This window comes from Anarhichas minor, unplaced genomic scaffold (assembly GCF_050575085.1).
Source record: "Anarhichas minor isolate MPS153535 unplaced genomic scaffold, ASM5057508v1 ptg000027l, whole genome shotgun sequence".
NCBI lineage: Eukaryota > Metazoa > Chordata > Actinopteri > Perciformes > Anarhichadidae > Anarhichas > Anarhichas minor.
The window spans coordinates 12,938,183-12,959,018 of NW_027466473.1; the positions used below are offsets into that span (position 1 = coordinate 12,938,183).

At 43.6% G+C, this 20,836-nt stretch overlaps 1 protein-coding gene across 4 annotated transcripts in view; it reads left to right on the plus strand.

The window, feature by feature from the left end:
- The first annotated feature begins 1,180 nt into the window (after positions 1 to 1,180).
- Positions 1,181 to 20,836, plus strand: part of nbeaa (neurobeachin a) — an 81,180-nt gene continuing 61,524 nt past the window's right edge. For all 4 annotated transcript variants that reach the window (XM_076101649.1, XM_076101652.1, XM_076101651.1 and 1 more), the window contains exon 1: positions 1,181 to 1,477. In XM_076101649.1, the coding sequence (XP_075957764.1) occupies positions 1,181 to 1,477 (297 nt within the window). The remainder of the gene's footprint in view (positions 1,478 to 20,836) is intronic.

A 20,836-nucleotide genomic window follows, 5' to 3' on the forward strand; every position in this document is an offset into this window, starting at 1 on the left:
GTGAGTCAATAATACTGAGAGCACGACATCAAAGAAATTGAAAGATAAAGGTCCAGACACGGTTAAACATGCAGGACATTGTAGCACCATCCAAACTGTATCCATAAACTACTTGCAAACATAACTGTTTGCATACAGTATGTATGTGCATGTGTGGCGCTGGTTTTAAGCCTGAAGGAAACAAATAAAATAGTGCTAATAAAGAGAGCAGTTTGCTAGAAGTGCATTGATTTTCCAAAGAAATAGCAATGCAAACAGAGGGCACGAGGAGGATGAAGAACAGAGGTGGTGGGGTAAGAAAGTGTGTTCAAAAAGTGAAAATGATTGCAGGAAAGTAAAAAAAAAAAAGAGGTGAGGACATTAGAAAAAGAGGAACAGAGGTAAGAAAATCATACAAAATCTTTAGGTGAGTGTCCGAAGAGCAAACCTGTGATGCTTAATAAGGAAACAAAGGTTATAGGGACAGAAATAAGTGGGACAGATGGCTTCTGAAATTACAAACAGCCTCCGTCTGGAAGCCAGACTCCCTAAACTGCTTGAACTCAATATGAATTGCCCGTCTACTGCACCTACAATATGCCCACCAGTATTTATTGTTGCTTTTTACTTTTAAATCACTGTATTCAGCTCGTCCTCACTTTTCCACATTGACATCTCCAGAGCCATTCAATAGTAAAAACATTCAAATATAGACGACAAAACAAAATCAAAACAAAAACAAATCACTGCTGTTCAGGTGGCACTGTTATATCTGCATGAACCCATACACGGATGGCTCCATGTTATTCCGCTTCAGCGCCCTACCAGAAAGCCTCCGAGTGCGCATGTGTGGCTAGCGCGCGCTGCCGCAGACAGGGGGCGTCAACATGGCGTTCTCTCCTCGACGACCGCACTGACTGCAACCTGCCAATGAGAGAGAGAGAGAGAGACAGTGAGAGGAGAGAGAAAGAAGCGGAGGCTACCATTCTGTCAAACCTCCATCCCTTTTTTTTCCAGCCCTATGAATCCCGACACATTTCCAGGAGGATAGGGTGACTTCAGAGGGCTTTAGAAACACCGCTCTCCCTTGTTTTTCTTCTGCGCAGTGGATGGTTTTTGTGTAGCAGCGGACGCTCGAGCTTGCAGACCAGGTGTGAGAGACAGCGGCGACCGCTCCTCTCCTCCCTGTTTCCAAGGGGAAATGTCGAGCGAGAAGCCGGTTTCAGCACCACCGGGGTCTACTTCTTCGCTCACGGACACAGACCGAGACTCCCATCCGCCGCCGGGCTCCTCCGTCCAGCAGGTCGCCGCGGGCGCTGGCTCCGGCGCCACCGGGGAAAGGATGGTGTCTTCAGCCGGCTCCATGGTCCTCCCGGCCGGGGTGATCAACCCCGCTGTCCCGATCAGGAATATCCAGATGAAATTCGCCGTGTTGGTGGGCCTGATCCAGGTCGGGGAGGTTAGCAACAGGGACATCGTGGAGACGGTGCTGAACCTGGTGAGTGTAAAACATGATCAAAACTGTTAGAAAGGCAGCCATAGGGCACAGTGCTGTGCTAACCCGCTATGTTTTATTTACGATGCTTCACTCCCATGGTTTGTGTGGCTCTCAGAAGATGATGTCATTTGTTTGTTCGGAGGATGGGATGTGGGGGTTTTCTTTTTCTGCAGATTAAAAAAAAAGAGCATTCACGAGGCGGTGTGTGTGTGTTTTGGGGGATAAATAGGCTGAAGCTGTATTATTGTAAAGCCTAGAGGAACCTAAAGGAAAGCATGTGACCCCACGAAGGCATGAAGGGTAGTCTGATCACCAGCCATTGTTGACTAAATGACCAGTGTTGCGGTGCAACAAGGAAAACACGTTTGCAGTTTAAAACTGTAGTGCACAGGGGAAAGTGTGTCCAGGCCATTCTCTCCATGACCCCGATATGTACCCTGAAGTGATACATTGAGGTTCCAGCACACGGAGAAGGGCTACAATGTTGCGCACAACACCCGAGACTCCAAACGGAATTATTTCGTTTCCCCTAAAGAACGAAAACACTGAGGCGTGCACTGTCTGTGGAGCAACTGAAACAAAAAAAATCAATCCAACACGAACAAAGGCCGACTAGCATTATGCTATCCATCGACATATGTGTGTGTGCGTGTGTGTGTGTGTGTGTGTGTGTGTGTGTGTGTGTATGAGAATGGCTCAAAATTATGCATGGGCCTATTGTTGAAGGCAGGGCCCTGCATCCTGTGCGCAAAGGAGTGATGTATAGGTAGCCGAGACACGGCCAGTGCAACCGCGATCATTTTTATTTGTGGATCAGTTGTACGTTGCCCCCCCCCCCCCCCCCCCCCCCCGACCCCCCCTTCCATCTTTACCCTTCCGTTGGAGGTTGTGTCGGCGATGCTGGGCCTACCCTACACATGAGAGGATTTTAATCCAGCTGGTAGTTTTTTTTGACGTGTTTCCCTGTTACGAAACAGAGGAGCAAAATGTACAGCAGCAGTAGGTCTGGAGGACTAATGCGTTAGGAGGATATAGGACGTGTGTGTTGGATGCTGCCAGGCTGTTTTTCCCTCCTCCATGCATCAGGCGATGGCGTGTACTGCATGGTGTTACATATCTGCTAAAAGAGGGGGGCTCTGATCATTATTCATTCTCTTTTTGAGGAAGAAGTCGAATAACGTAGACGTAAATTATAACCCGATTTCAGTTCAGTGCTGTCTGGAGGTGGACTATATCGTGTCCTATTTACTCACTGGATGCTCGGAGCAGGACAGCCTACAGCTGGGCTAAACCATTTCCCTCTCAGTCAGACTGGTGATGAGCCGTCCGGATTCAGGTTGCCTCTCATCCCCCCCAATCGATTATTGGTACTACACGGAAGAGCAGAGGGGCTTTGCTGGCTCACTCCGACCTTGTCTCCTTCCCTTACAACCGCCCCCCTCTGGCTGCATAGGCTGATAACCATCCATCCTGTTCCACAGCCTCCTCCTTCACTCTGGAGGGGCTGAGAGGAGAGATGCTGCCTGCAGAGACTGGCCTGGCAGGGCAGCGCCATGCATTTAAAAGCAGGTGGAGAGGAGGAGGAGAAGAGGGGGTTGATGGAGGGTGGGGGAGGAGAAGAGAGAGAGAGAGAGAGAGAGAGAGAGAGTGGAGGAGGATGAGGTGGTAGGATGCTGCAGTGGCTATGTGCTCAGAAATCACCAGCTGATGCAGCGGAAGAGGAAAGGACTCTGGATTGGTCCACATCAGATCATCAGAGCGTTCAACTGAAATGGACCCCATTTTTTTTTTTTGCATAAATACCTGCGTTTAGGCCCACATGTTGGTCTGATGCATTAACACACAAAGGCCTGACACCCTGACAAATTAAAGCACGATGTGTTGTCCATACAAAAAGCTTTACTTGCTAAATCCTGAATTGAACAATCAGTTGTGGTTGCGAGGCTGCCAATAGCTAAGCCTGTTAGGGAATTCTGTTGCCCAGCTCCTTAATTAAAAGAGTTGAAACAAAAGAGGTGTGGAGGCTGGAACCTCAGCGGTCATGCTGCTGGTACAATGAGTCCACTGTGACCCAAAAGCTGATCCATTATTCCAGTCAGTGTGGGAGGCCACAGCAGCCACATCCACCGTCCACCGTGGCCGTATTGATCAGATCCCACCGCGGCTTGGGCGAACAGATGGCTTGTCGGCTGGATCGGATACTCTCCTTGTTCTATACGGTGTGATGCTGGCCATTGGCGAATGATGAACTGCGCTGTCTCTAGATAGAAGGAGAAGAAGGGGAGAGAGAGAGAGAGAAGACAATAACAATCAACTGGCCAGAATGCTGGCTGTACTGATGCTGATACAGAAACCACAGAGCACTGCTGCTCTGCTTTAAATACAGCAACATACAGTTTAAAAACACTTGCATTATGCGTGTGGGCTGCTGGTGCTCGGTTATTATCATCGGCAAGGCATCACAGTTGTCAAGGCAACACTGCTCTTTGACTGCCTGCCTCCAGACGCTCGACCACCTGGTGTTGCTCTCCACTTCCGGACTTCTGTCACAGTACGCTGCCACAGCATCGCTCTCTCACGCTCTTTCTTTATCTTCGTCTTTGTTTGTCTCTTCGTCTCCTATTATACGATAATATGGTCGCGGCTTGAAGCCGTCTGGTACTAAACATCTTAAACTTTAAAGGGCGCACACTAGTGCAGCTAGATTTTTAGTGGGACCGTCAGTGAATTAGATTGGTGATGGATGCACAATGTGATGGGTCAACATGAGCCACCAGACTCTGGATCTGTACTGGAGACGCTTGGGTCATTTGTTATGTTGCTGCTCTCATTTGATAATTCTTTTATATGCAGGTGCGTCACATCTTTTGAGTACAACATGATAAATCTGAGGGGTCTTTAGATGATAAATGGTACAGGGGAGCAGAACAACTTAAAATATTCTTTCTAATCTTTGCTTTTTTACTTGAAAATTGCTGATTAGTTTGACATTTTCCAGCCTCTAAAAATAGGGAATCAAAATATTTTCTTTGGTCGAGCTGATCATAACCCGTAGACATATTCAATGCCGATGATGGGTCACAAGTAGACATTTCTTTGTTTGGTCGGAGGCCTAAAAGATTGGGGACCACTGTAATACACCACACCATACAGGACAGGATACTTTACTTTCCCCTTAGAAATACACTGGTCAGGGTTTTTGGGCCCTCAAACAAGGTGTAAGGTGTGCTCAAAAAACAACAGAAACCATCCAATCACAGCTTGCAAATATAATTTTTTTTCTGTAAATATCAGTCTCCGGTAAATATATGGAGGAGAAGTTAATCATTTCATTGCAGGACTACCTGGCGCTTTACTATCTGTCTTTGCTTCATCCTCGCCGTCCGAGAGTGTCACAACATTCGGTTTTAAAGGTCAGACAAACTGACACAGACGAATGGAGACGTAGAGCTACTGGAAATCCAGTCGTCCACTTTTAGCTGCTAAAATTACCGCAACTTCATCATAATTGCCATTTTGGTCCCCAAAGAATCACGCCAAAGCTCTACTTTGAGTCTTGTGTTCACCAGAGATGTGCTCATAAGTTTCTTGGAAAGAAGTCATTCAGCATGAAAGAGCATAAAAAAAATGATTAAACAACGAAATTAATCTTACTTTTTTTATTAATGGTCCACAACTTAGGCTGTGGTTATTGTCTTTGACATGATTTATATTGTGATGTTGGATATCGGAGGAAGTGAGGAGAAATTTCAGTTTGAAGAATCGAGAGGCGTAATTCAAATGCATCTACAGGCAGTACTGTCAGTCTCGCCTTAATACGGCACCAGCTGTGCTTATTTATAGACAGCTTTATCTAGTTGTTCTGCTTCTTTTTGGTATCAAACTGGAGTGTTTGTCTGGCATAGAAAAAGATTGGTGGCACACTCTGCCTCACTCTTTGTCTCCATGCTCATTCGTTCTCTCTTTCACCTTCCTTTCTCGGTCAGATGCAATATCTTCTGTCGATCCCCACCTGAGCCCTTTTAGTGGTCCCACTGAGTCTCTGTTAGCAAACGTCTCATTATTCTTGTCCACACACTCCGCAATCGCCAAGGTCACCCGATATACCGAGTCCGTGGCGAGCAGAGTCGGAGTCAGCGCGACACACAGAGTCTGTCACTCACAGACCCAAAAAAAAAGACACACATGCATGCACCCACAGACAAATAGAGGGACAAACAGTAGCAACCTGGGCCGGGTGACATGGAGGAAATCAAGTATCACAATATGTCTGACCAGCTAGAACGGTTAAGTTCAGAAAAATACAGAACTTTACTGTAAATAAACCAGGAAAGGACACTCATACAATGTTTTGATATCCAAATAGACAATATCTAGTCTCATATCAATACTGATATATATATATATATACAGTATATACTGTATATGGATGTCTCTCTTTTTCTGAAGGATAAACAACCAAACAAAAGAAGTGAATCAGAATCAGCTTTATTAACCATGTACGCGTACGCATACAAGGAATTTGACTCCGTTTTTTTCCGTTGCTCTCAACGTACTTACACAGAAATTGACAAAAAACAACAACAAAGTAGAACAAATATAAGCATAAACATTTAACTACTGTGTGCAGATATAAATATACAAACAAAAGTACATACATGAACATAAAACACAATGAAATGGAGGAAAGCAAAGTGATTCTATGTGTTTCTATGTTTTGTAACGTGTTAACACTCGACCCTACGTCTGGAGAGCAGTGCCATTGGCATGCTGATTTGCACAGATTTCTAAAGGAATAGGTCGCCCAATTTAAAAACGTGTTACGTGAGTATACGTTATCTCGCCCTGAGGTGTTTTTTTTTGTAGCGCAAAATTCAGTTGAACAGTTTACACCGGGCAGAGGCTAACTATGTCCCTGCAGCACTGTAATCTGCCTGCATGGCCATGCAGGGGAATAACAATGCGTCATCGCGTGCTCACAGCCATGCAGATGACTCTCACAGCAAACATCCCACTAATAGACTGTAATAGTCTCGTGAAAAATGTGCGGCCTTGCTGGTGTGCGTAGATAATGATCTTTGATGGACTTTAATTAATACAAAAGACATTTAACGTTTTTCAGTTATGGAACATAAGCTTGGTTTGGTTGTACTGCTAATGACGCAGTTAAATGTGCTCTATACACAGCATCCCTATTTCATTACCCAATGAATTGTTGCGGTGGTTTTGTATTATTGCCATCGATTAATGACACCGTGGTCAAGATGACAGTCCTCTTTGCCATTATGAGAGGACGTCGGTTGTTTCATCATCAATTGCTCGTTGTTGCCTTTCCTGCATTTCGACCAACATTTTCCAGGAGAGTTTTGTGTTGCTATGAGATCGTTGCCTTTCTTCCTCTTTGTGTTGGCGCTGCGGGCCTCCTCTTCCTGGTTTGTGTCCAGGCAGTGTTGCCTTTTGCCATAAAGTGACTCAACTGATTTTGTAATGTGAAACCTAAATCAGTAGCAGACATTGTGAAATAGAGTAGAGGCCAGTCGAGATCGCCAATGAGCTCAGCGGTGGTCTCATTTGTTTCTACTATTATTATTAATATAGTAATATTTTTTTGTCCAAATGCTACATTTAACCCCTTTTTACTGTGCATGGATAGCCTATTAGCAGTTCTTGTGTAATATCCATTAAATTGGGACAACAACAAATTCAGAAAACAATGTTATCGGGGCTACTATTTTGATTATTAATTAGTCTGACCACTATTGTCTTGAATTATCATTTAGGGCCTGATCAGACTTTTGTAGTAAAAAAAAAACGCAAAGCGCACCGCACCGCACTACCTAGAAGAACCCTGAAATTTCGAGACAAACACAATGTCTCAGAAACAGGATGCACACATTTTGCACACACACACGTATACATACATACGAGCTGTGGAGGTGGAGGACAGTGGGTGTGGCTTCCACTGCAAGGTCATGGATGGCTTCGCTATCTATCACACAGCTGGGTTGTCCTGACCCCTGCATGAGCTGGAGAGAGACAGAGAGGTGGCAGCAGATGATATGCGAGGGATGCTCGTCTTCACTCTAGAAAGAGTGAGACAGTCGGTAAACTGAGTTTCAGTTGTGATTGTCCTTCAGGTCCTTCTTTTCGTCGTGAGTGTACCAAAGCTCCAGACCAGCTGTATGGTGTGCTGTGGGGGTCTGATGAGTTCCCCCCCCCCCCCCTGTGGAGCCTCATCACGCTGTGTGTATCACCACTCTCCCCTCTCCTCTGCTCCCCGGTGCAGGAGTGAAAATCCAGCAGGAGTGCCGGGGACCTGAGTAGACTGGGAGTGCTTGCACACTTTATTTTTATTTATTTATTTTTTTTACATAAAAGCACGACGCCTGTTAGAGATACCTTGACATTTTGAGTTTTAATTGGCCATTTCTCATCATCAGCCGGTTGTCACACTGTGAGATTAGCCTCTGCTGGCTTGTTAGCATGGTTAGCGTTCCTCTGTGAAATGGAGTTCACACTCTTGAGGCATGCCAGGCAATCTAGAAACCATTTCCACCTGACAAATATCCAAGGAGAGAGAGAAAGAACAATATAACGAATCTAAAAGTTTAGTTGTCCCTTAAACGACAAACCCCAAAATCCTCTTAGTAGCAAGATTCTCCATAGTGATCTCCTTCAGAGCCAAATGTTTCTTTCTAAGGTGTAATGCGGATTCTTCCTGGCTTCATCATGATTTATATTTCAGCTTTTGAATCACAACACCATTCTTGGAGTCTGATTTGTATATGTGTGAAAGCGTGAGGCTAAACCGTCGACCTATCCGCCTCTTACAGTTTCTGTATTCTGCTTCCCTCCTCATTCTTCGTTAGCTGCTCTTTCCAGATGCTGGGTTTTTCCCCGAGGACAAGCCACATCAGATTTTGGGTGAGGGCAACTTCTGGGAATGGGGAGAACACAGGAAATAAATGTCCAATCCCTGCTTAATGACACCTTTTGTTACTTCTGTGTCGCTTCCTTTGTCTCTCCAGTCTTTATCTCCTCTAAGCACATCCATCTCTCTAACCCCTCGGTGTAATCTTGTCCCCCGCGCCGTGAATCCCTAGTCGGGTGAAGCGGCTGGTGGATGAATGTGTATGATCCCTATTGTGAGGAGGTAATGGAGCTGTCTGCAGTCACATTTCCTCCACTCACTTTCTCCTTCCACTCATCTTTGCCACGTTTTGAGCTGAGGAAAGCCTGGAGGGAGACTATTTGCTGTTAAGCCATTCTGTGGCCGTGCTTGTGTGAGTGTGGATGAAGAGTTGAAGAGAAGGACGGAGGCAGATGACAAAAAGAACTTGTGCTCTTCTTTTATTTTTAGGATTCTTGCTTCATTGTCATCTTTTAAGTGAAGACAAAAGACAGAAATAGATGTCACGTTGAAGGTCTTTGCTGTCCTTTAAATATGCTGTACTGTATCTTTGACCTCTTACATGGAAGGAGATAATGCACAACATTTTCTAATAGTGCTGTAACAAGTCAGTTTGCATTGACGCCAAAATCGCCACCAGACGTCAGAAATCTATTATAAATAAATTGCATTGGTCTGCTTCAAGAGTGGGTATCGTGAATTACACCGAAATTTCACATGCAAAGCATGTGCTCATTGCAAACTACATAACTATAGATTTAATCACTGTTAACCCCAAAAAACGTTCTTTACATCCCTCATTTTCAATTGCAGGGATTTCTCCACTATCTTAACTATTTCTTTAATTAAACTTGTAATAATTACACTGACTGGTTTTGTTAAATCCTTGGATATTTTCATAGAAGTCTAGATGATTGTACACTGTTTAGCACAGTGCTCCAGTGGTGAGGACCTATCAGAATATACTTTAATAATAGAAAGCGAAGTAACACAAGGGGTTCAAAGAGTTGTCAATCACCGTGTACAGAAAAAAAATATCCACAATAAATGGTGAAACAGGATATTTACCCTGCAAGTGATTTTCACCTGTACCTTTGTTATATTAATGTTTTTTATTGAGGGTTTGTATAAAGCCCCAGAGCCCAAACTAACGTCTGTGTAATTTTACTCAATGCATTACTAAACCTATAAGTTATCAAAGTGTTATTTGATACATTTTCTGCTGTTGCACTCGGTCTAATACATTATTCATTTCTGCACTGATATCCATATAAAGGCTACAGGAAGCATGTTGTGCTCTTGATTATTCTTGTTTTCTTCCTCCATGCTCCTTATCACATATTTCACACTATTGTGTCTGGCAGGTTCATGCCTTTGTGTCTGGCTCTTTTGTGTTTTTTTTCCCCTAAAATGTGTGTGTGTGTGTGTGTGTGTTTGTGTGTGCGTGAGAGAGAGATTGTTGGGAGTAGGTTGTGGGTGTTATTACGGCACATTTGGATCAAACATGCTGTTGAAAAATGTTTTTGGTGCTATGTTTGCACCTGTGTGTGTGTGTGTGTGTGTTTCAGTCTGGCACCCATACAATGCACTAACCTTCACATTATAACAAGCAGCTTTGTTTGATTTACCTGGTGCTTGTGCGCTGTGGTGTGCCCCCAACATCCCAGAGAGTTGATAAATGAGTGTTCCTAAAAACCCTTGTTCTACTCTACACCTTCATCTGCACATTTTCTCTGGCAGCACACACATACACACACACACACACACACACACACACTGCTCCCTTCCTCCTTGTAGCCCACATCATTGCCTGGCAGGGGTGATTTTATATTCATGCTGGCCTACTTCGCTTTTCTCCCTTGGCTCCTCACAAACACACACACACACACACACACACACACACACACCCACACGCACACATCTGCTTTACTGTGAAGTATAGCTAACTGTGAAGCTATTCATCATGCTGCATACTGCAGTGGCCGAAGGTTGATTGTAGCAAACGTTGTAGAGTGTGTGTGTGTGTGTGTGTGTGTGTTGAACTTCAGCATTCAAGAACTACTCCTTATGTTATTTTATACCTTTGACATCTAGCATCTCCCTGCTATGCACATACGTCCCCTGCAGCATGAAAAACAGTCATTAAACACCACATTAAACTGGTTGGTAGATCTACACTCGCTATCAAACCAAAACATTTTCTGTTTTAGTGTCTTATCGCTCACATCTGCAGTCTGCACTGACTGAACAATGGACCAGGACTGCATGTTCTCCCCCTGAAATAGACTTAAACTAGCGAATGCAGATGAGAGCTACGATCCCTAAAGGAATTCATCTAATAACTCCACTTCAGTAATGACGGAGAGCTGTGGATGAACGAGAGGGTTAAACAAGGATCTTTATGATTCGAGATGGGGATTTTTTTTTCGTTGATAAAACAGCTCAGCTTGATAAGAGACAGGCCTTGGTAATGCTTTGAACACTCCTGAGAAAACAAGTTCAACGGAGCAAACAGTGGCACAATGTGCTGCTTTATTGTTTCCCTTTTCTGTGGCTGAGACGCTGCAGCGACATCGTTTTTTAGCACAGATAATGAAGTCCGGTCTGAGTGCTCTGGTCCATGCCAGCAAGGGAAATACAGAACAGTATCTTCATCTACTGTGGAGAACTGAGGCTTTATTCAACAATATCATTTTGTGTGGGGGTCGACTGTCGCTTCAGTAGTGTTGACCTCTATAAAGCGGAGTAACGTCTACCTGAGCAGAGAATGAAGTCGCTCTCCCTCTGTGTGTTTAGTTGGACATAGCCGGGCCGGCTGCTCGTGCTTTTATTGCACACGAGCGCGCCCCACGAGCTAGCTCACCGCCGCCGCCCTGCACTGCGCTCATATGGCGCTTACAGCTGATCACGCTGTTAGCTGTTTGAACGCTGTTAGCTCTGTCAGCACTTTTGCCTGTGGTTTGCGCTGTTCGCCGTCGCCATGTTGGGAGGCAACAGAAATGCTCCCAATTCTCGTATTTAGCATCTTTAAATATCATCGTCTATGGGCTGTACTCTGCTAACTGACAATGCTAACATGCCAAGACTAAGCAGTTATAATGTTTACCATATAGTCTCCATCTTAGTTTGGTGTGTAAGCATGCTAACATTTTAGTTTTGCAGGTATCCGCTAGTATTGTAGTAGTAAGTATTGGACAAATTGAAATTTTGACCTGCAACACAAATAATGATCTGATCTGACCCAGCTTTAGGTATCTGTACTGATATCAGTGCAATACCCTGTTGGTAAATAGAGATTGAGGATTTTTGCAGCCAACAACTGGCAGTGGTGACTCACTGTTTTACCCCCCCCCCCCCCCTCCTGCCTCCTCATCCACATCATCCACGCTGCTCCTCGACCCTCACCGAGTCACCACGCCGTTCAGGCTCTGGTTCCAGGAAAGCTGTTAGACTGGAATACCAAATGTGAATGCAGAGAAGCGCACTCTTATAATCAAGCTAATGAACGGATCCAAAAGGGTCTCGTTAGAGTCTGTTTCTCCATGTTAACAAAGGGACAATTGGACATTTTAGATCATACAACTTGATTGATGAAGTGTTTGCCTAAATGGCCATTGCATCGCTGTTACTGCATGAATCATGCACACTTTTTATTTATATATATATATACATAATATATATATTTTTTTTCTTGCCTAGGGGACTGAATTGATTATTTTTGCCTTTAAAGTTAATATTTATGGTTTAGGATCTGTCTGTATTTGTTTTTCAGAATTGACTCACACCCTCCTACCTCAGCCGAAGAGTTATTTCTCTTCCTGATATTATTTTTCACTTTGCAATAGCACTTGATATATAAATATATATATATTTTTTTGTTTCTTTTTGTTTCTCTGTTTGGCCTTCTCCTGTATGATAGCGTGAGCTCTCAAGACTGTGAGTGCATGCTATAGCAATAGGCTTTGATATTTGAGAATGGATTTTCTGCTGATGTGACCTTTTGATAGGAAATAGTTTTTGCCACATTTCACGTTTGATATCCTCGTCTTTTTCTTTCTATAAGGAAACCTCTTGATAACACTCAAAATGGGTGTATTTAAGAATATGATACTATTGTCGTAATTAGTTCATTTCACTCTCTTGTCTACCTTATTTACAAATCAATATTTGTTGCAGATGTGAAGCATTTGAAACTGTATCATCATTCAGAGTTTCATATATTATTGCAGTTGAAAGTTTTACTTCGGTTACTCATATCTATTAGTTATCCACCATGCAAATGTCCTCCAGGAGGAACGCACTGTTTGTAAATTATTCCATCGTAATGGAAGCTATGACATAAAGTATTAATGTATTAGATCCCCAAAGGGCATGCAAATGAGGCAAACGTCCCAGTGTAACACAGAAGGAGCTGATGTGAAAAATATGGTTTATGTAAAAATTTCGCATTGGTCAAAATATGCGAAAGATCTGAATCGTAGTTGATCACCACAAATGCCAACTTCTAATGGTCCCTTTATTTTAAAAAGGTTTTACTTCCAAAGTACACGCCTCTGACAACTGCTACACTGTTACTGCTGTACTTCAAACAGTCTGAAGACAGGCCTGTAGCACAGGAGAAGTTGGTGCGGATTATTTGCGCCAAACGTTTAAATATTAACAGTTTTTATCTAAATGTTTTAAATTATAATATGTCGAGAGACAAGTTTTGCTTCAGCATGACGGGTTTCTGTGTGTTTCGTTTGCTTAGAATTCGATTCTCTGGTGGTCTAACTTGACTTATGATTATACGTAGAGTATGTGTGTGGTCTTTTTGCACAATAACAAATTACTAATCGTGCTCCACTGACCTGTCCAACCCTACTTTCTATGTGTGTGCGTGTGTGTGTGTGTGTGTGTGTGTGTGTGTGTGTGTCATTCCCGGCCCTGTCTTATGATGATGGATTACTGAGACTCGTTGGAGCTGCTTGCTGCTTCTCTTATCCTCCATCAGCTGTGGCTCAATGGAACAGTACTCTCCATTGTTTCAGCGGATGGCGAACACGTGCACAATTCTGTGTGTGTGTGTGTGTGCGTGTGCGTGTGCGAGTGCTTACAGTCATGCATGCACACATCCTATCTGCTGCAGCACATACACTCATCCAGACCAAACAAACAGATTAGTGATCCTGAGTTGCCACCAGCCTGGCCTGAGTCTGGTCTGCAGGGCTTATCTGCTGACCCTTGAACTTAGCATCAGCTAGTCTACACCTGCCTCATCCCACAGGCAGACACACACGAACGAGTGAGAAACACTGACACGGCATACGAAACACATTTTGTTTTGTCATCCAGTCGACCAGATTTCGGTCCCACGTCTTTTCATCCGTGATCAGCCCAGTGAGGTGTAAGCAACATGCAGGATGCCCTGTAGGACTCCACTTCCTGTCAGCTTCTTTGAAATGAGCACATTTTGAGATGGCCTTGTTAAAGTATATCAGCCTTAAGTCCTTCCTTCCTCAACTCCCGTGACATAACACACGAGGATGCCCTCGTTGCTGCCTGTCTTGAGGAAAACATTAAAAGAGAGGAAAACTGAGTTGCCACTTGTCCTCAATGGGATGCGCCTTTTTTTTCCCCGAGTAGAAGAGGGCGAAAAGACACTTCAACACCTCCTCCTACACATTATGTCTCCTTCGTGCTCCCTCTGTGTCTGGTGGAATTCAATAGCAGGTCCCATTTGTTTCATGCTGTCCGTTCAATGGTGCCCTCTCAATCACCTCTTCGTGATGCTATTTTCTCCCTGCCTCGCAGTTTTTTCGCTCAGCTCTTTGTTCTTTCTCTCTCTCTGGATGCCTCGACACTCCTCTCTCTTCTCCTCGAGACCTCTTGTCCCCTACTGAGAGAAGCTGCCTTTGGTCCTTTTCTATTAAACCAGAAGTCTTGAGGTCTTGACACATACCTTTAAAACTGTTTCTTGTCTGTTAGGCCCAGGCATTTCCATGCGAGAGGGTAGGTGTTCCCTTGGCTACCATTGCTTTTTGATAGAATTGTCAGTTTCAAGTGTTAAATTATCAATAATCACATTTTTATTTGTTGATATCCTGTGTAGCAAGTGGTGATTCTGGAGTATTTTGTTGTAATTTTTGTGATTTCCTTTGATTTCCTGTAGATGAAATTTGATTCCAGTGTTTTCCAGTGTTATCTGCTCATCCGCTACTGAAACATGTGTCCCAATACTTTCTACGTGCCTTCTATTAAACCACATTTATTCCTTCCTTTTTGTCCTCTTTTCCTGGGAAGGACCCAGCTAACACTCGATGACACTGGATGAACTGCAAAAAAAACTCAATTGAAAAAAGCTATAGCTCGAATTGCGGTGGTAGATGGATGTAAATTTATTCATGAGAAAGTGAAGTGGACTATTAGCTGGGAGGCATGATTCTAAGTAATATTCCAACACGGTTAGTCTCAAACACATAGCTTCTGTCACTAAATTTAAATGGTGAATTTCTTTTGCAGGGAATATAGAATTTATATTAAAATCTCCAACCCTCTTATAGTTAAAAACATGGCAATATTTTGCTTTAAATGGGAGAAATTCCAAATCCAGATCACCACCAACATGTAGCCGGTTGTTCAATGGCTCACAGGCTGTCTGTCCTTCAAATGTAATATCAATCCGTAAAGATATCTTTTAGATATCCGTCTGACAGACAAACCAACAAGGCAAAAACACAACCTTCTTCGTGTATAATGCCCAACTCTGAACAAACTAGATGCACGCTGTCATTTGTTTGTGTATTTGGTAGCATGAATATCTTCAGACACTTACAAAACCTTTTTTTGCACTTGTAGTTGAAGGATGTATTCACTCTTGATGCTTTTTTATCTGCAGATTTTATGATATTCTGTTGAGCATCTAGTTTGGTAACGGTGACAGCTGTGTGAGTCTACAAACAACGTGCGTCATCACGTGTGTGTGTGAGAGAGAGAGAGGATCGCATTAGGTGTTTTTTGGAAGACAAAAAGGGAAAGAAATCTTTTGTTTGTTGCCCAATAGCATGTGACGAGACTTATTGCTAGATCCGTTACTAAGCCTCTTTGGCCAATCAGGGGGCAGACATTTTAAACTGCGGTTGGATGAAGTCATAGTCGTGATCACTTGGCTGCGATCCTCAACCCCTGTAGTGTGTGTGTGTGTGTTTCTGACCTGGATATTTTTTTTTTTTCTGAGAATATCAGCCAAGAACAGTGCGGCTCTGTTTTGCTGCGGCGCATGCATCTCACAGCTTCGGGATTTCGTGTCAAGGCCATATTGTGCTGTCACAGACTTTTTTAAGTCCTTGAATATGTCTTACCACAGCAATTAGTACACTTGCACTTTCAGCTGTTTGTCAATGGATTCCGCAGCCGTAGTGAAGGATTTCCACTGTAGATCCTTTCACGTTGTCAGCGGGGAGAGCAGGAGCTGTCCGTTGTGCTGAAAGCAGTCTGCTGCGTTTGTCGTCTGTCTATCTGTCGTTTCTCTCTGCTTTCCCAAGCAAACATTCACACCATCGCTGTTTCCGTTTCTGCCCCGCTTGTGACGTCTGGCCTCTCTTTCTAGCGGTCTCCCTTTCCTCTCTTGATCTCTTCCTCTTTGCGGTTCCTCTGTTTTCTTCTTCTTCTTCTCTGCTCTTTTTAAAGCTCCTTCGCCTCCCACTCCAGTAAACAGACTTTTGAAAAATTAGTTGTTTTTTTTTACAAGCTGCTCATATGCTAATGAAATGGCGCCTCATTATTATTGGATTATTTTGGGAGGATTCTCTGCTTCCTCCCCCACCCCCACACTCTTCCTCTATCTCCACTCCTTCGTGTGCTCCTGCTGTCATTCATGTGAATCACTGCTGCTGCTGCGTGTGTGTATGTGAGCGTGTTAGTGACGAACTGAGAGAGAGTGTATGTGCGAATGACTGAGACCTTTTTGCAATGAATTCTTTCGCCTTTTTTCGCCCTTTGAACGCCGAGTATGTGTGTGCGTGTTGTGGCTGAGTTTGTCGCGCGTTGGTGCGCGTTGGGCTGTATGTGTCTGTACAGTATGTTTTAAGCTTGCACTTGACAAGCTCTGAGTCAGATGTTGGAGGCGGGGGAAAAAAGGCACACTGAACTGGTCTGCAGAGAAATGGAGACTTGCATAAAGACAGATCACAGCAGGTATTACTGTCTTATCTCGCCTTCTCTCACTCCTCTTCTATCCCGCTCTCCCTCTTTGGTTTCTGGCAGTGTTAATAGAAACTGACAAGCCAATGCATGGGAACGCGCAATAGCTTTGCTTCTCTTTGATGTATGTACAGACTCACGGTTATTTTTGCGGAAACTGTGCCCAGGGTACAGCTCTTGGCACTGTGAACGCAATTCTCTGTATTTTGAATCGACTGGAACTGCAGAGCGTACAGTTATTTGCTAAATTGGAGGTAGCAGTTGCTTGATTGGAATTTGTCACCCTCACTGCACAGCGCCCTTGACAGGATCACACGAGCTGATTGGATACGAGCCTTCCTCGACAAAGGACCACAATATTTATGCATAAACGACTTTCCCCAGATGCCACATCAAGCCATGAAATGGTGCAGTCCGGAATAGCACATTATTCATTCAGTGCTTCATGGTGTTGCTGGAGTTTAGACCTCTTCATGGCACACACATTTAAAATGTATTTTTAGCACAACGCATGGCTCTGTTCTACGTCAATTATCGATCAATTAAACATACAATTTGCAATTCAGTTCCTATTTAGTTTGCAGCTTTCCCAAAGAGCTTTTTAAAAACGTGTGAAGAAATTGATTTATTTGCAGATTCTCAGTATTTTTTTCTTTGATGTTTTATTTTATGCATTAATGCAGAATTCATGCATATTCCGCCTTGTGATTGGCTCAATGCATGGCTGGGATATGGTCTCAAAACTATCTCTTTGAACTATAAGTCTCCTTCTGCTGCTGACAAATGACCCTGATGAAGACCCACATATTGTCGGTCTCAACGAATTAGTGATTTTAAAAACATATTGTCATGTAAAATAAAGACATTTTATTTTTGCACAAACGCTACAGTCTGAATTGCATTTCATATCTTTTTAGACCATATTCCACCCGTGCAGTGAGCCCGAAGATGGTATGAGCACAGTACACAATGTGGTCTATGCTTATGAAGGAAACAAAAAACAAAATTGTATGTGGGAAAAAAAAAAAAAAAAAAAATGCAAATCCTTATCCAGCGGATAAGCACTCTAAACCAAACCTTTAGCCCGGCTTATTTTCTCCCATTTTTCTGTATTGGCTCCGTGATTGGATGGCTTATTATGTGTGAGAGGGAAGTGAGAGGGATGAGAACAGTGCTGATGTCAAAGTATGAAGTGTGGTTGCTGCATGGAGCTCCTGTATGTGGCTGATGAATCGGCTTGTAATGAACTGCCATCTGCACTCCTTGGAAAATGCAATGTATCAATGTTGTTGTGGTTTCTGTCGGCCGTTTGAACCCCGTGGTTCTTGTCTTCTGATGTTGGTTAACAAAAGTCTAGTATTAACAGCAGCTTTGTGTAGGGGGAAGATGAGAGGAGGTCCAGACTCATTGAGAGTGGTCGGATGAAGATCTGTTAGTTTCCCAAGATCCATAAGCCTTTTCTTACACATGGAATCCAACCCTGTGCAGGGGCAATACTCATGTTGATAAAGATGTTATTATTGAAGGTTTAGTTAGTTACGTTTTTTTTCTTTTTCTTTTTTTACAATTAAAAAACCCGAAACATATTTCCAACATATGCAGGCGCTTCAAATAAGTCCAAGAGAGATGGCCGCGCTAGTGCTTTGAGCTATATGCTAATGTCAGCATGCTCACAATGACGGTGCTAGCATACCGACGGTTAGCAGACCCGATGACGGCGCTAGATCGGATCGGTATAACCAAAGGTGTCCCAAATCTATTCAAGGCAATCTATGCATTACCTTCCAAAATATTAAACTCTGGATGAAATAAATGTCAACCTGTCGCTGATGCTAGATGAAAAGTCAGGGGGTCACCGAAGTCAGTAGGGTTCATCCTCTGGGGACCACAAACGGCTGTGCCAAATTCCAGAGCATTTCATTAAATAATGGTTTCGATATTTCAATCTGGACCCAAAGCGAGCGGTCAGACATTACCATCTCCGGAGCGTGCTAATAAATAAGCAGTTGTATCTATTATGCATCGTCTGTACATGCAGTGACACTCATCGTAGATATGACAGACTTCAAGCACACAGTGGTTTGTTTAGTGTCGGACTTTCATGTCACCGAGGAGACTTTACTGCCTTGAGGGATCTGCAGCACCGCTGTTGTTTTTGTGGTGCGTCTGGCAGACTGAAGACATGTGCCCGTGTCACTTCATGTTAATGTCTAAAAAGCTAGCGAAGTTCACAGGAGTGACTGAGATATTGTTTGACAGCTAAATGAAATTACATGTTCATAAACATTTTAGCATTTAGAATTGACTCTTAATTGATTCATCACACATCCACATGTAGCCTTCCATAATGTATAGTGCTACAGTTTTTATGGAGGGGAAATTCATTTGTTGCCATCAAACATTTCTTACGAGGTTCTGATATTTATACATTTTATACTACACGCACACACGCACACATGAACCTGCCTTGCTTGTGGCCTTAACCACCCTTATATCCCCAGTGTGGGTTTATGTAATTATTGTGATTTTGCAGTGTCTGATGTGTGTGTTGAAACCTTGTTTTTCTCTACTTACCTCCTAAAACTGCTCCGCTGTGATTTCTGCAGCGTACTTGACTTCTCTCTTCCTGTAAAGTCTAAAGTGAAAGCCCTACACTTTATGCATAAAAGCTCTTAACCACTCCATACTCTTATGGCTGATTACGTTTATCTTGCTGACACGTGCGAGCATGTGTGTGTGTGTGTGTGTGTGTGTGTTGACTGTGTGATTGTGACGTTGTCGCTCTGAACAGGGTTTCGCGAGTTGGGGGCTGTGTGTCGTCCCATCTGCCATCTGTGCAGACACTGGTACAAAGGCCCATGGGAAATGCAGTCCGAGGGGCTCCCCCCCCCTCCTTCCTCTGTGTCTGGAGGCTACACTCAGTCAACATGTCATTGTTGATCACCATCACAGAGACAGAGACACATGCGCTGCCCTTTTCGACTGCGACTCATCGTCCCCAACTTTTTCTACCCCCTCCTCTACTGCAACTTTTTTCCATCACACTAACTTTCACAGTTACTAACGTTGTGCTTCAAATAATCCTTTTTTTGTATTATCAATTTATCTAATTATTATGTTTTTAGGATTATTAAATTAATCGTTTTGTTTTTAAAATGTGCAAAAAAAAATCCATTGTGAAGTCCCACAAGATCTCCAGATTGCCTCTTTTGTCCGTCTAAAACCCAAACAAAGAAAAGAAGCGAGCGGACATATTCAGGATGCTCGTTTGTCTGGCAATCAGTCCAAAAATATTCAGATTAGTATCATGTGATCCAATGAAAGGTACCAAATCTCTTGACAGTTTTGCATGACAAATGACCTAAATCATCATCTGATGATTTTCTGTGGATTAATCAATTAATTGTTTCTGTGTCAAATTACTCTCCATAACAGATATTGCCGATATCTTTTTTTGTTCTGCCCTAAATATTCCTGTCGCCCTCGTCTTTCCAAAAGCCAAGTGAGCCTATAGATCCTCAACCAAAAGCACTGGAAAACCAAAGATTAGGAGAAGTGTATCCTGGATATGAATCTGAGCCGCTGACAGACTTAAACTGCCGCTTTTATCAATGCTGTTGACCAGAAATGAGGTCGTGCAGGAAACAGAATGTGGAATATTTTGAGTGTTTAGTGGCCAGTTTAGCCCCAATGTAATCCATATCTTTTTTAGAGATTTGCTGTGGTCATCATCGAGGCGCTAAACCCTCCACTGCACATTGTGAGGCTGTGGGCAATAAAATCGCTCTGATAAGAAAGCGCAATAGCATCCAGCTGCCGTCTCGCCCTCATTGTCTTTTTTTCGCTCCACACACACACACACACACACACACACACACACACTTTCTCGTCACTGTTTTCTCTTCTCTCCGATCGGCCTCGCCCTACAGTTCACACCGTTTGTTTTTCTCCCTTTTCGTTTCCCTCTCTCGTTCCCTGTTTGTTTTTTTCCCCTCACTCTCCTTCAATCCTGCTCTCCTGCGCTCTCTGTCGAGCCCTCTCGGCGAAGCGTTAAGTGTATAATCGGTGATCTCATGTCTAGATGGGCCTCTCGTCTCCTCACTCGCTCAGCGCACAAAAGGGACTGAATGGCCGCGGCTCGCTCGGGGGACACAAACGTAATGAGCCACACACGCACACAGCTAACAAACACGTGCCTCTCCAGCTCACTCCCAGGGGCTTTTGAAGTTGCATATTGATGATGCCGGCTCCAAAGGCTCAATTGTAAT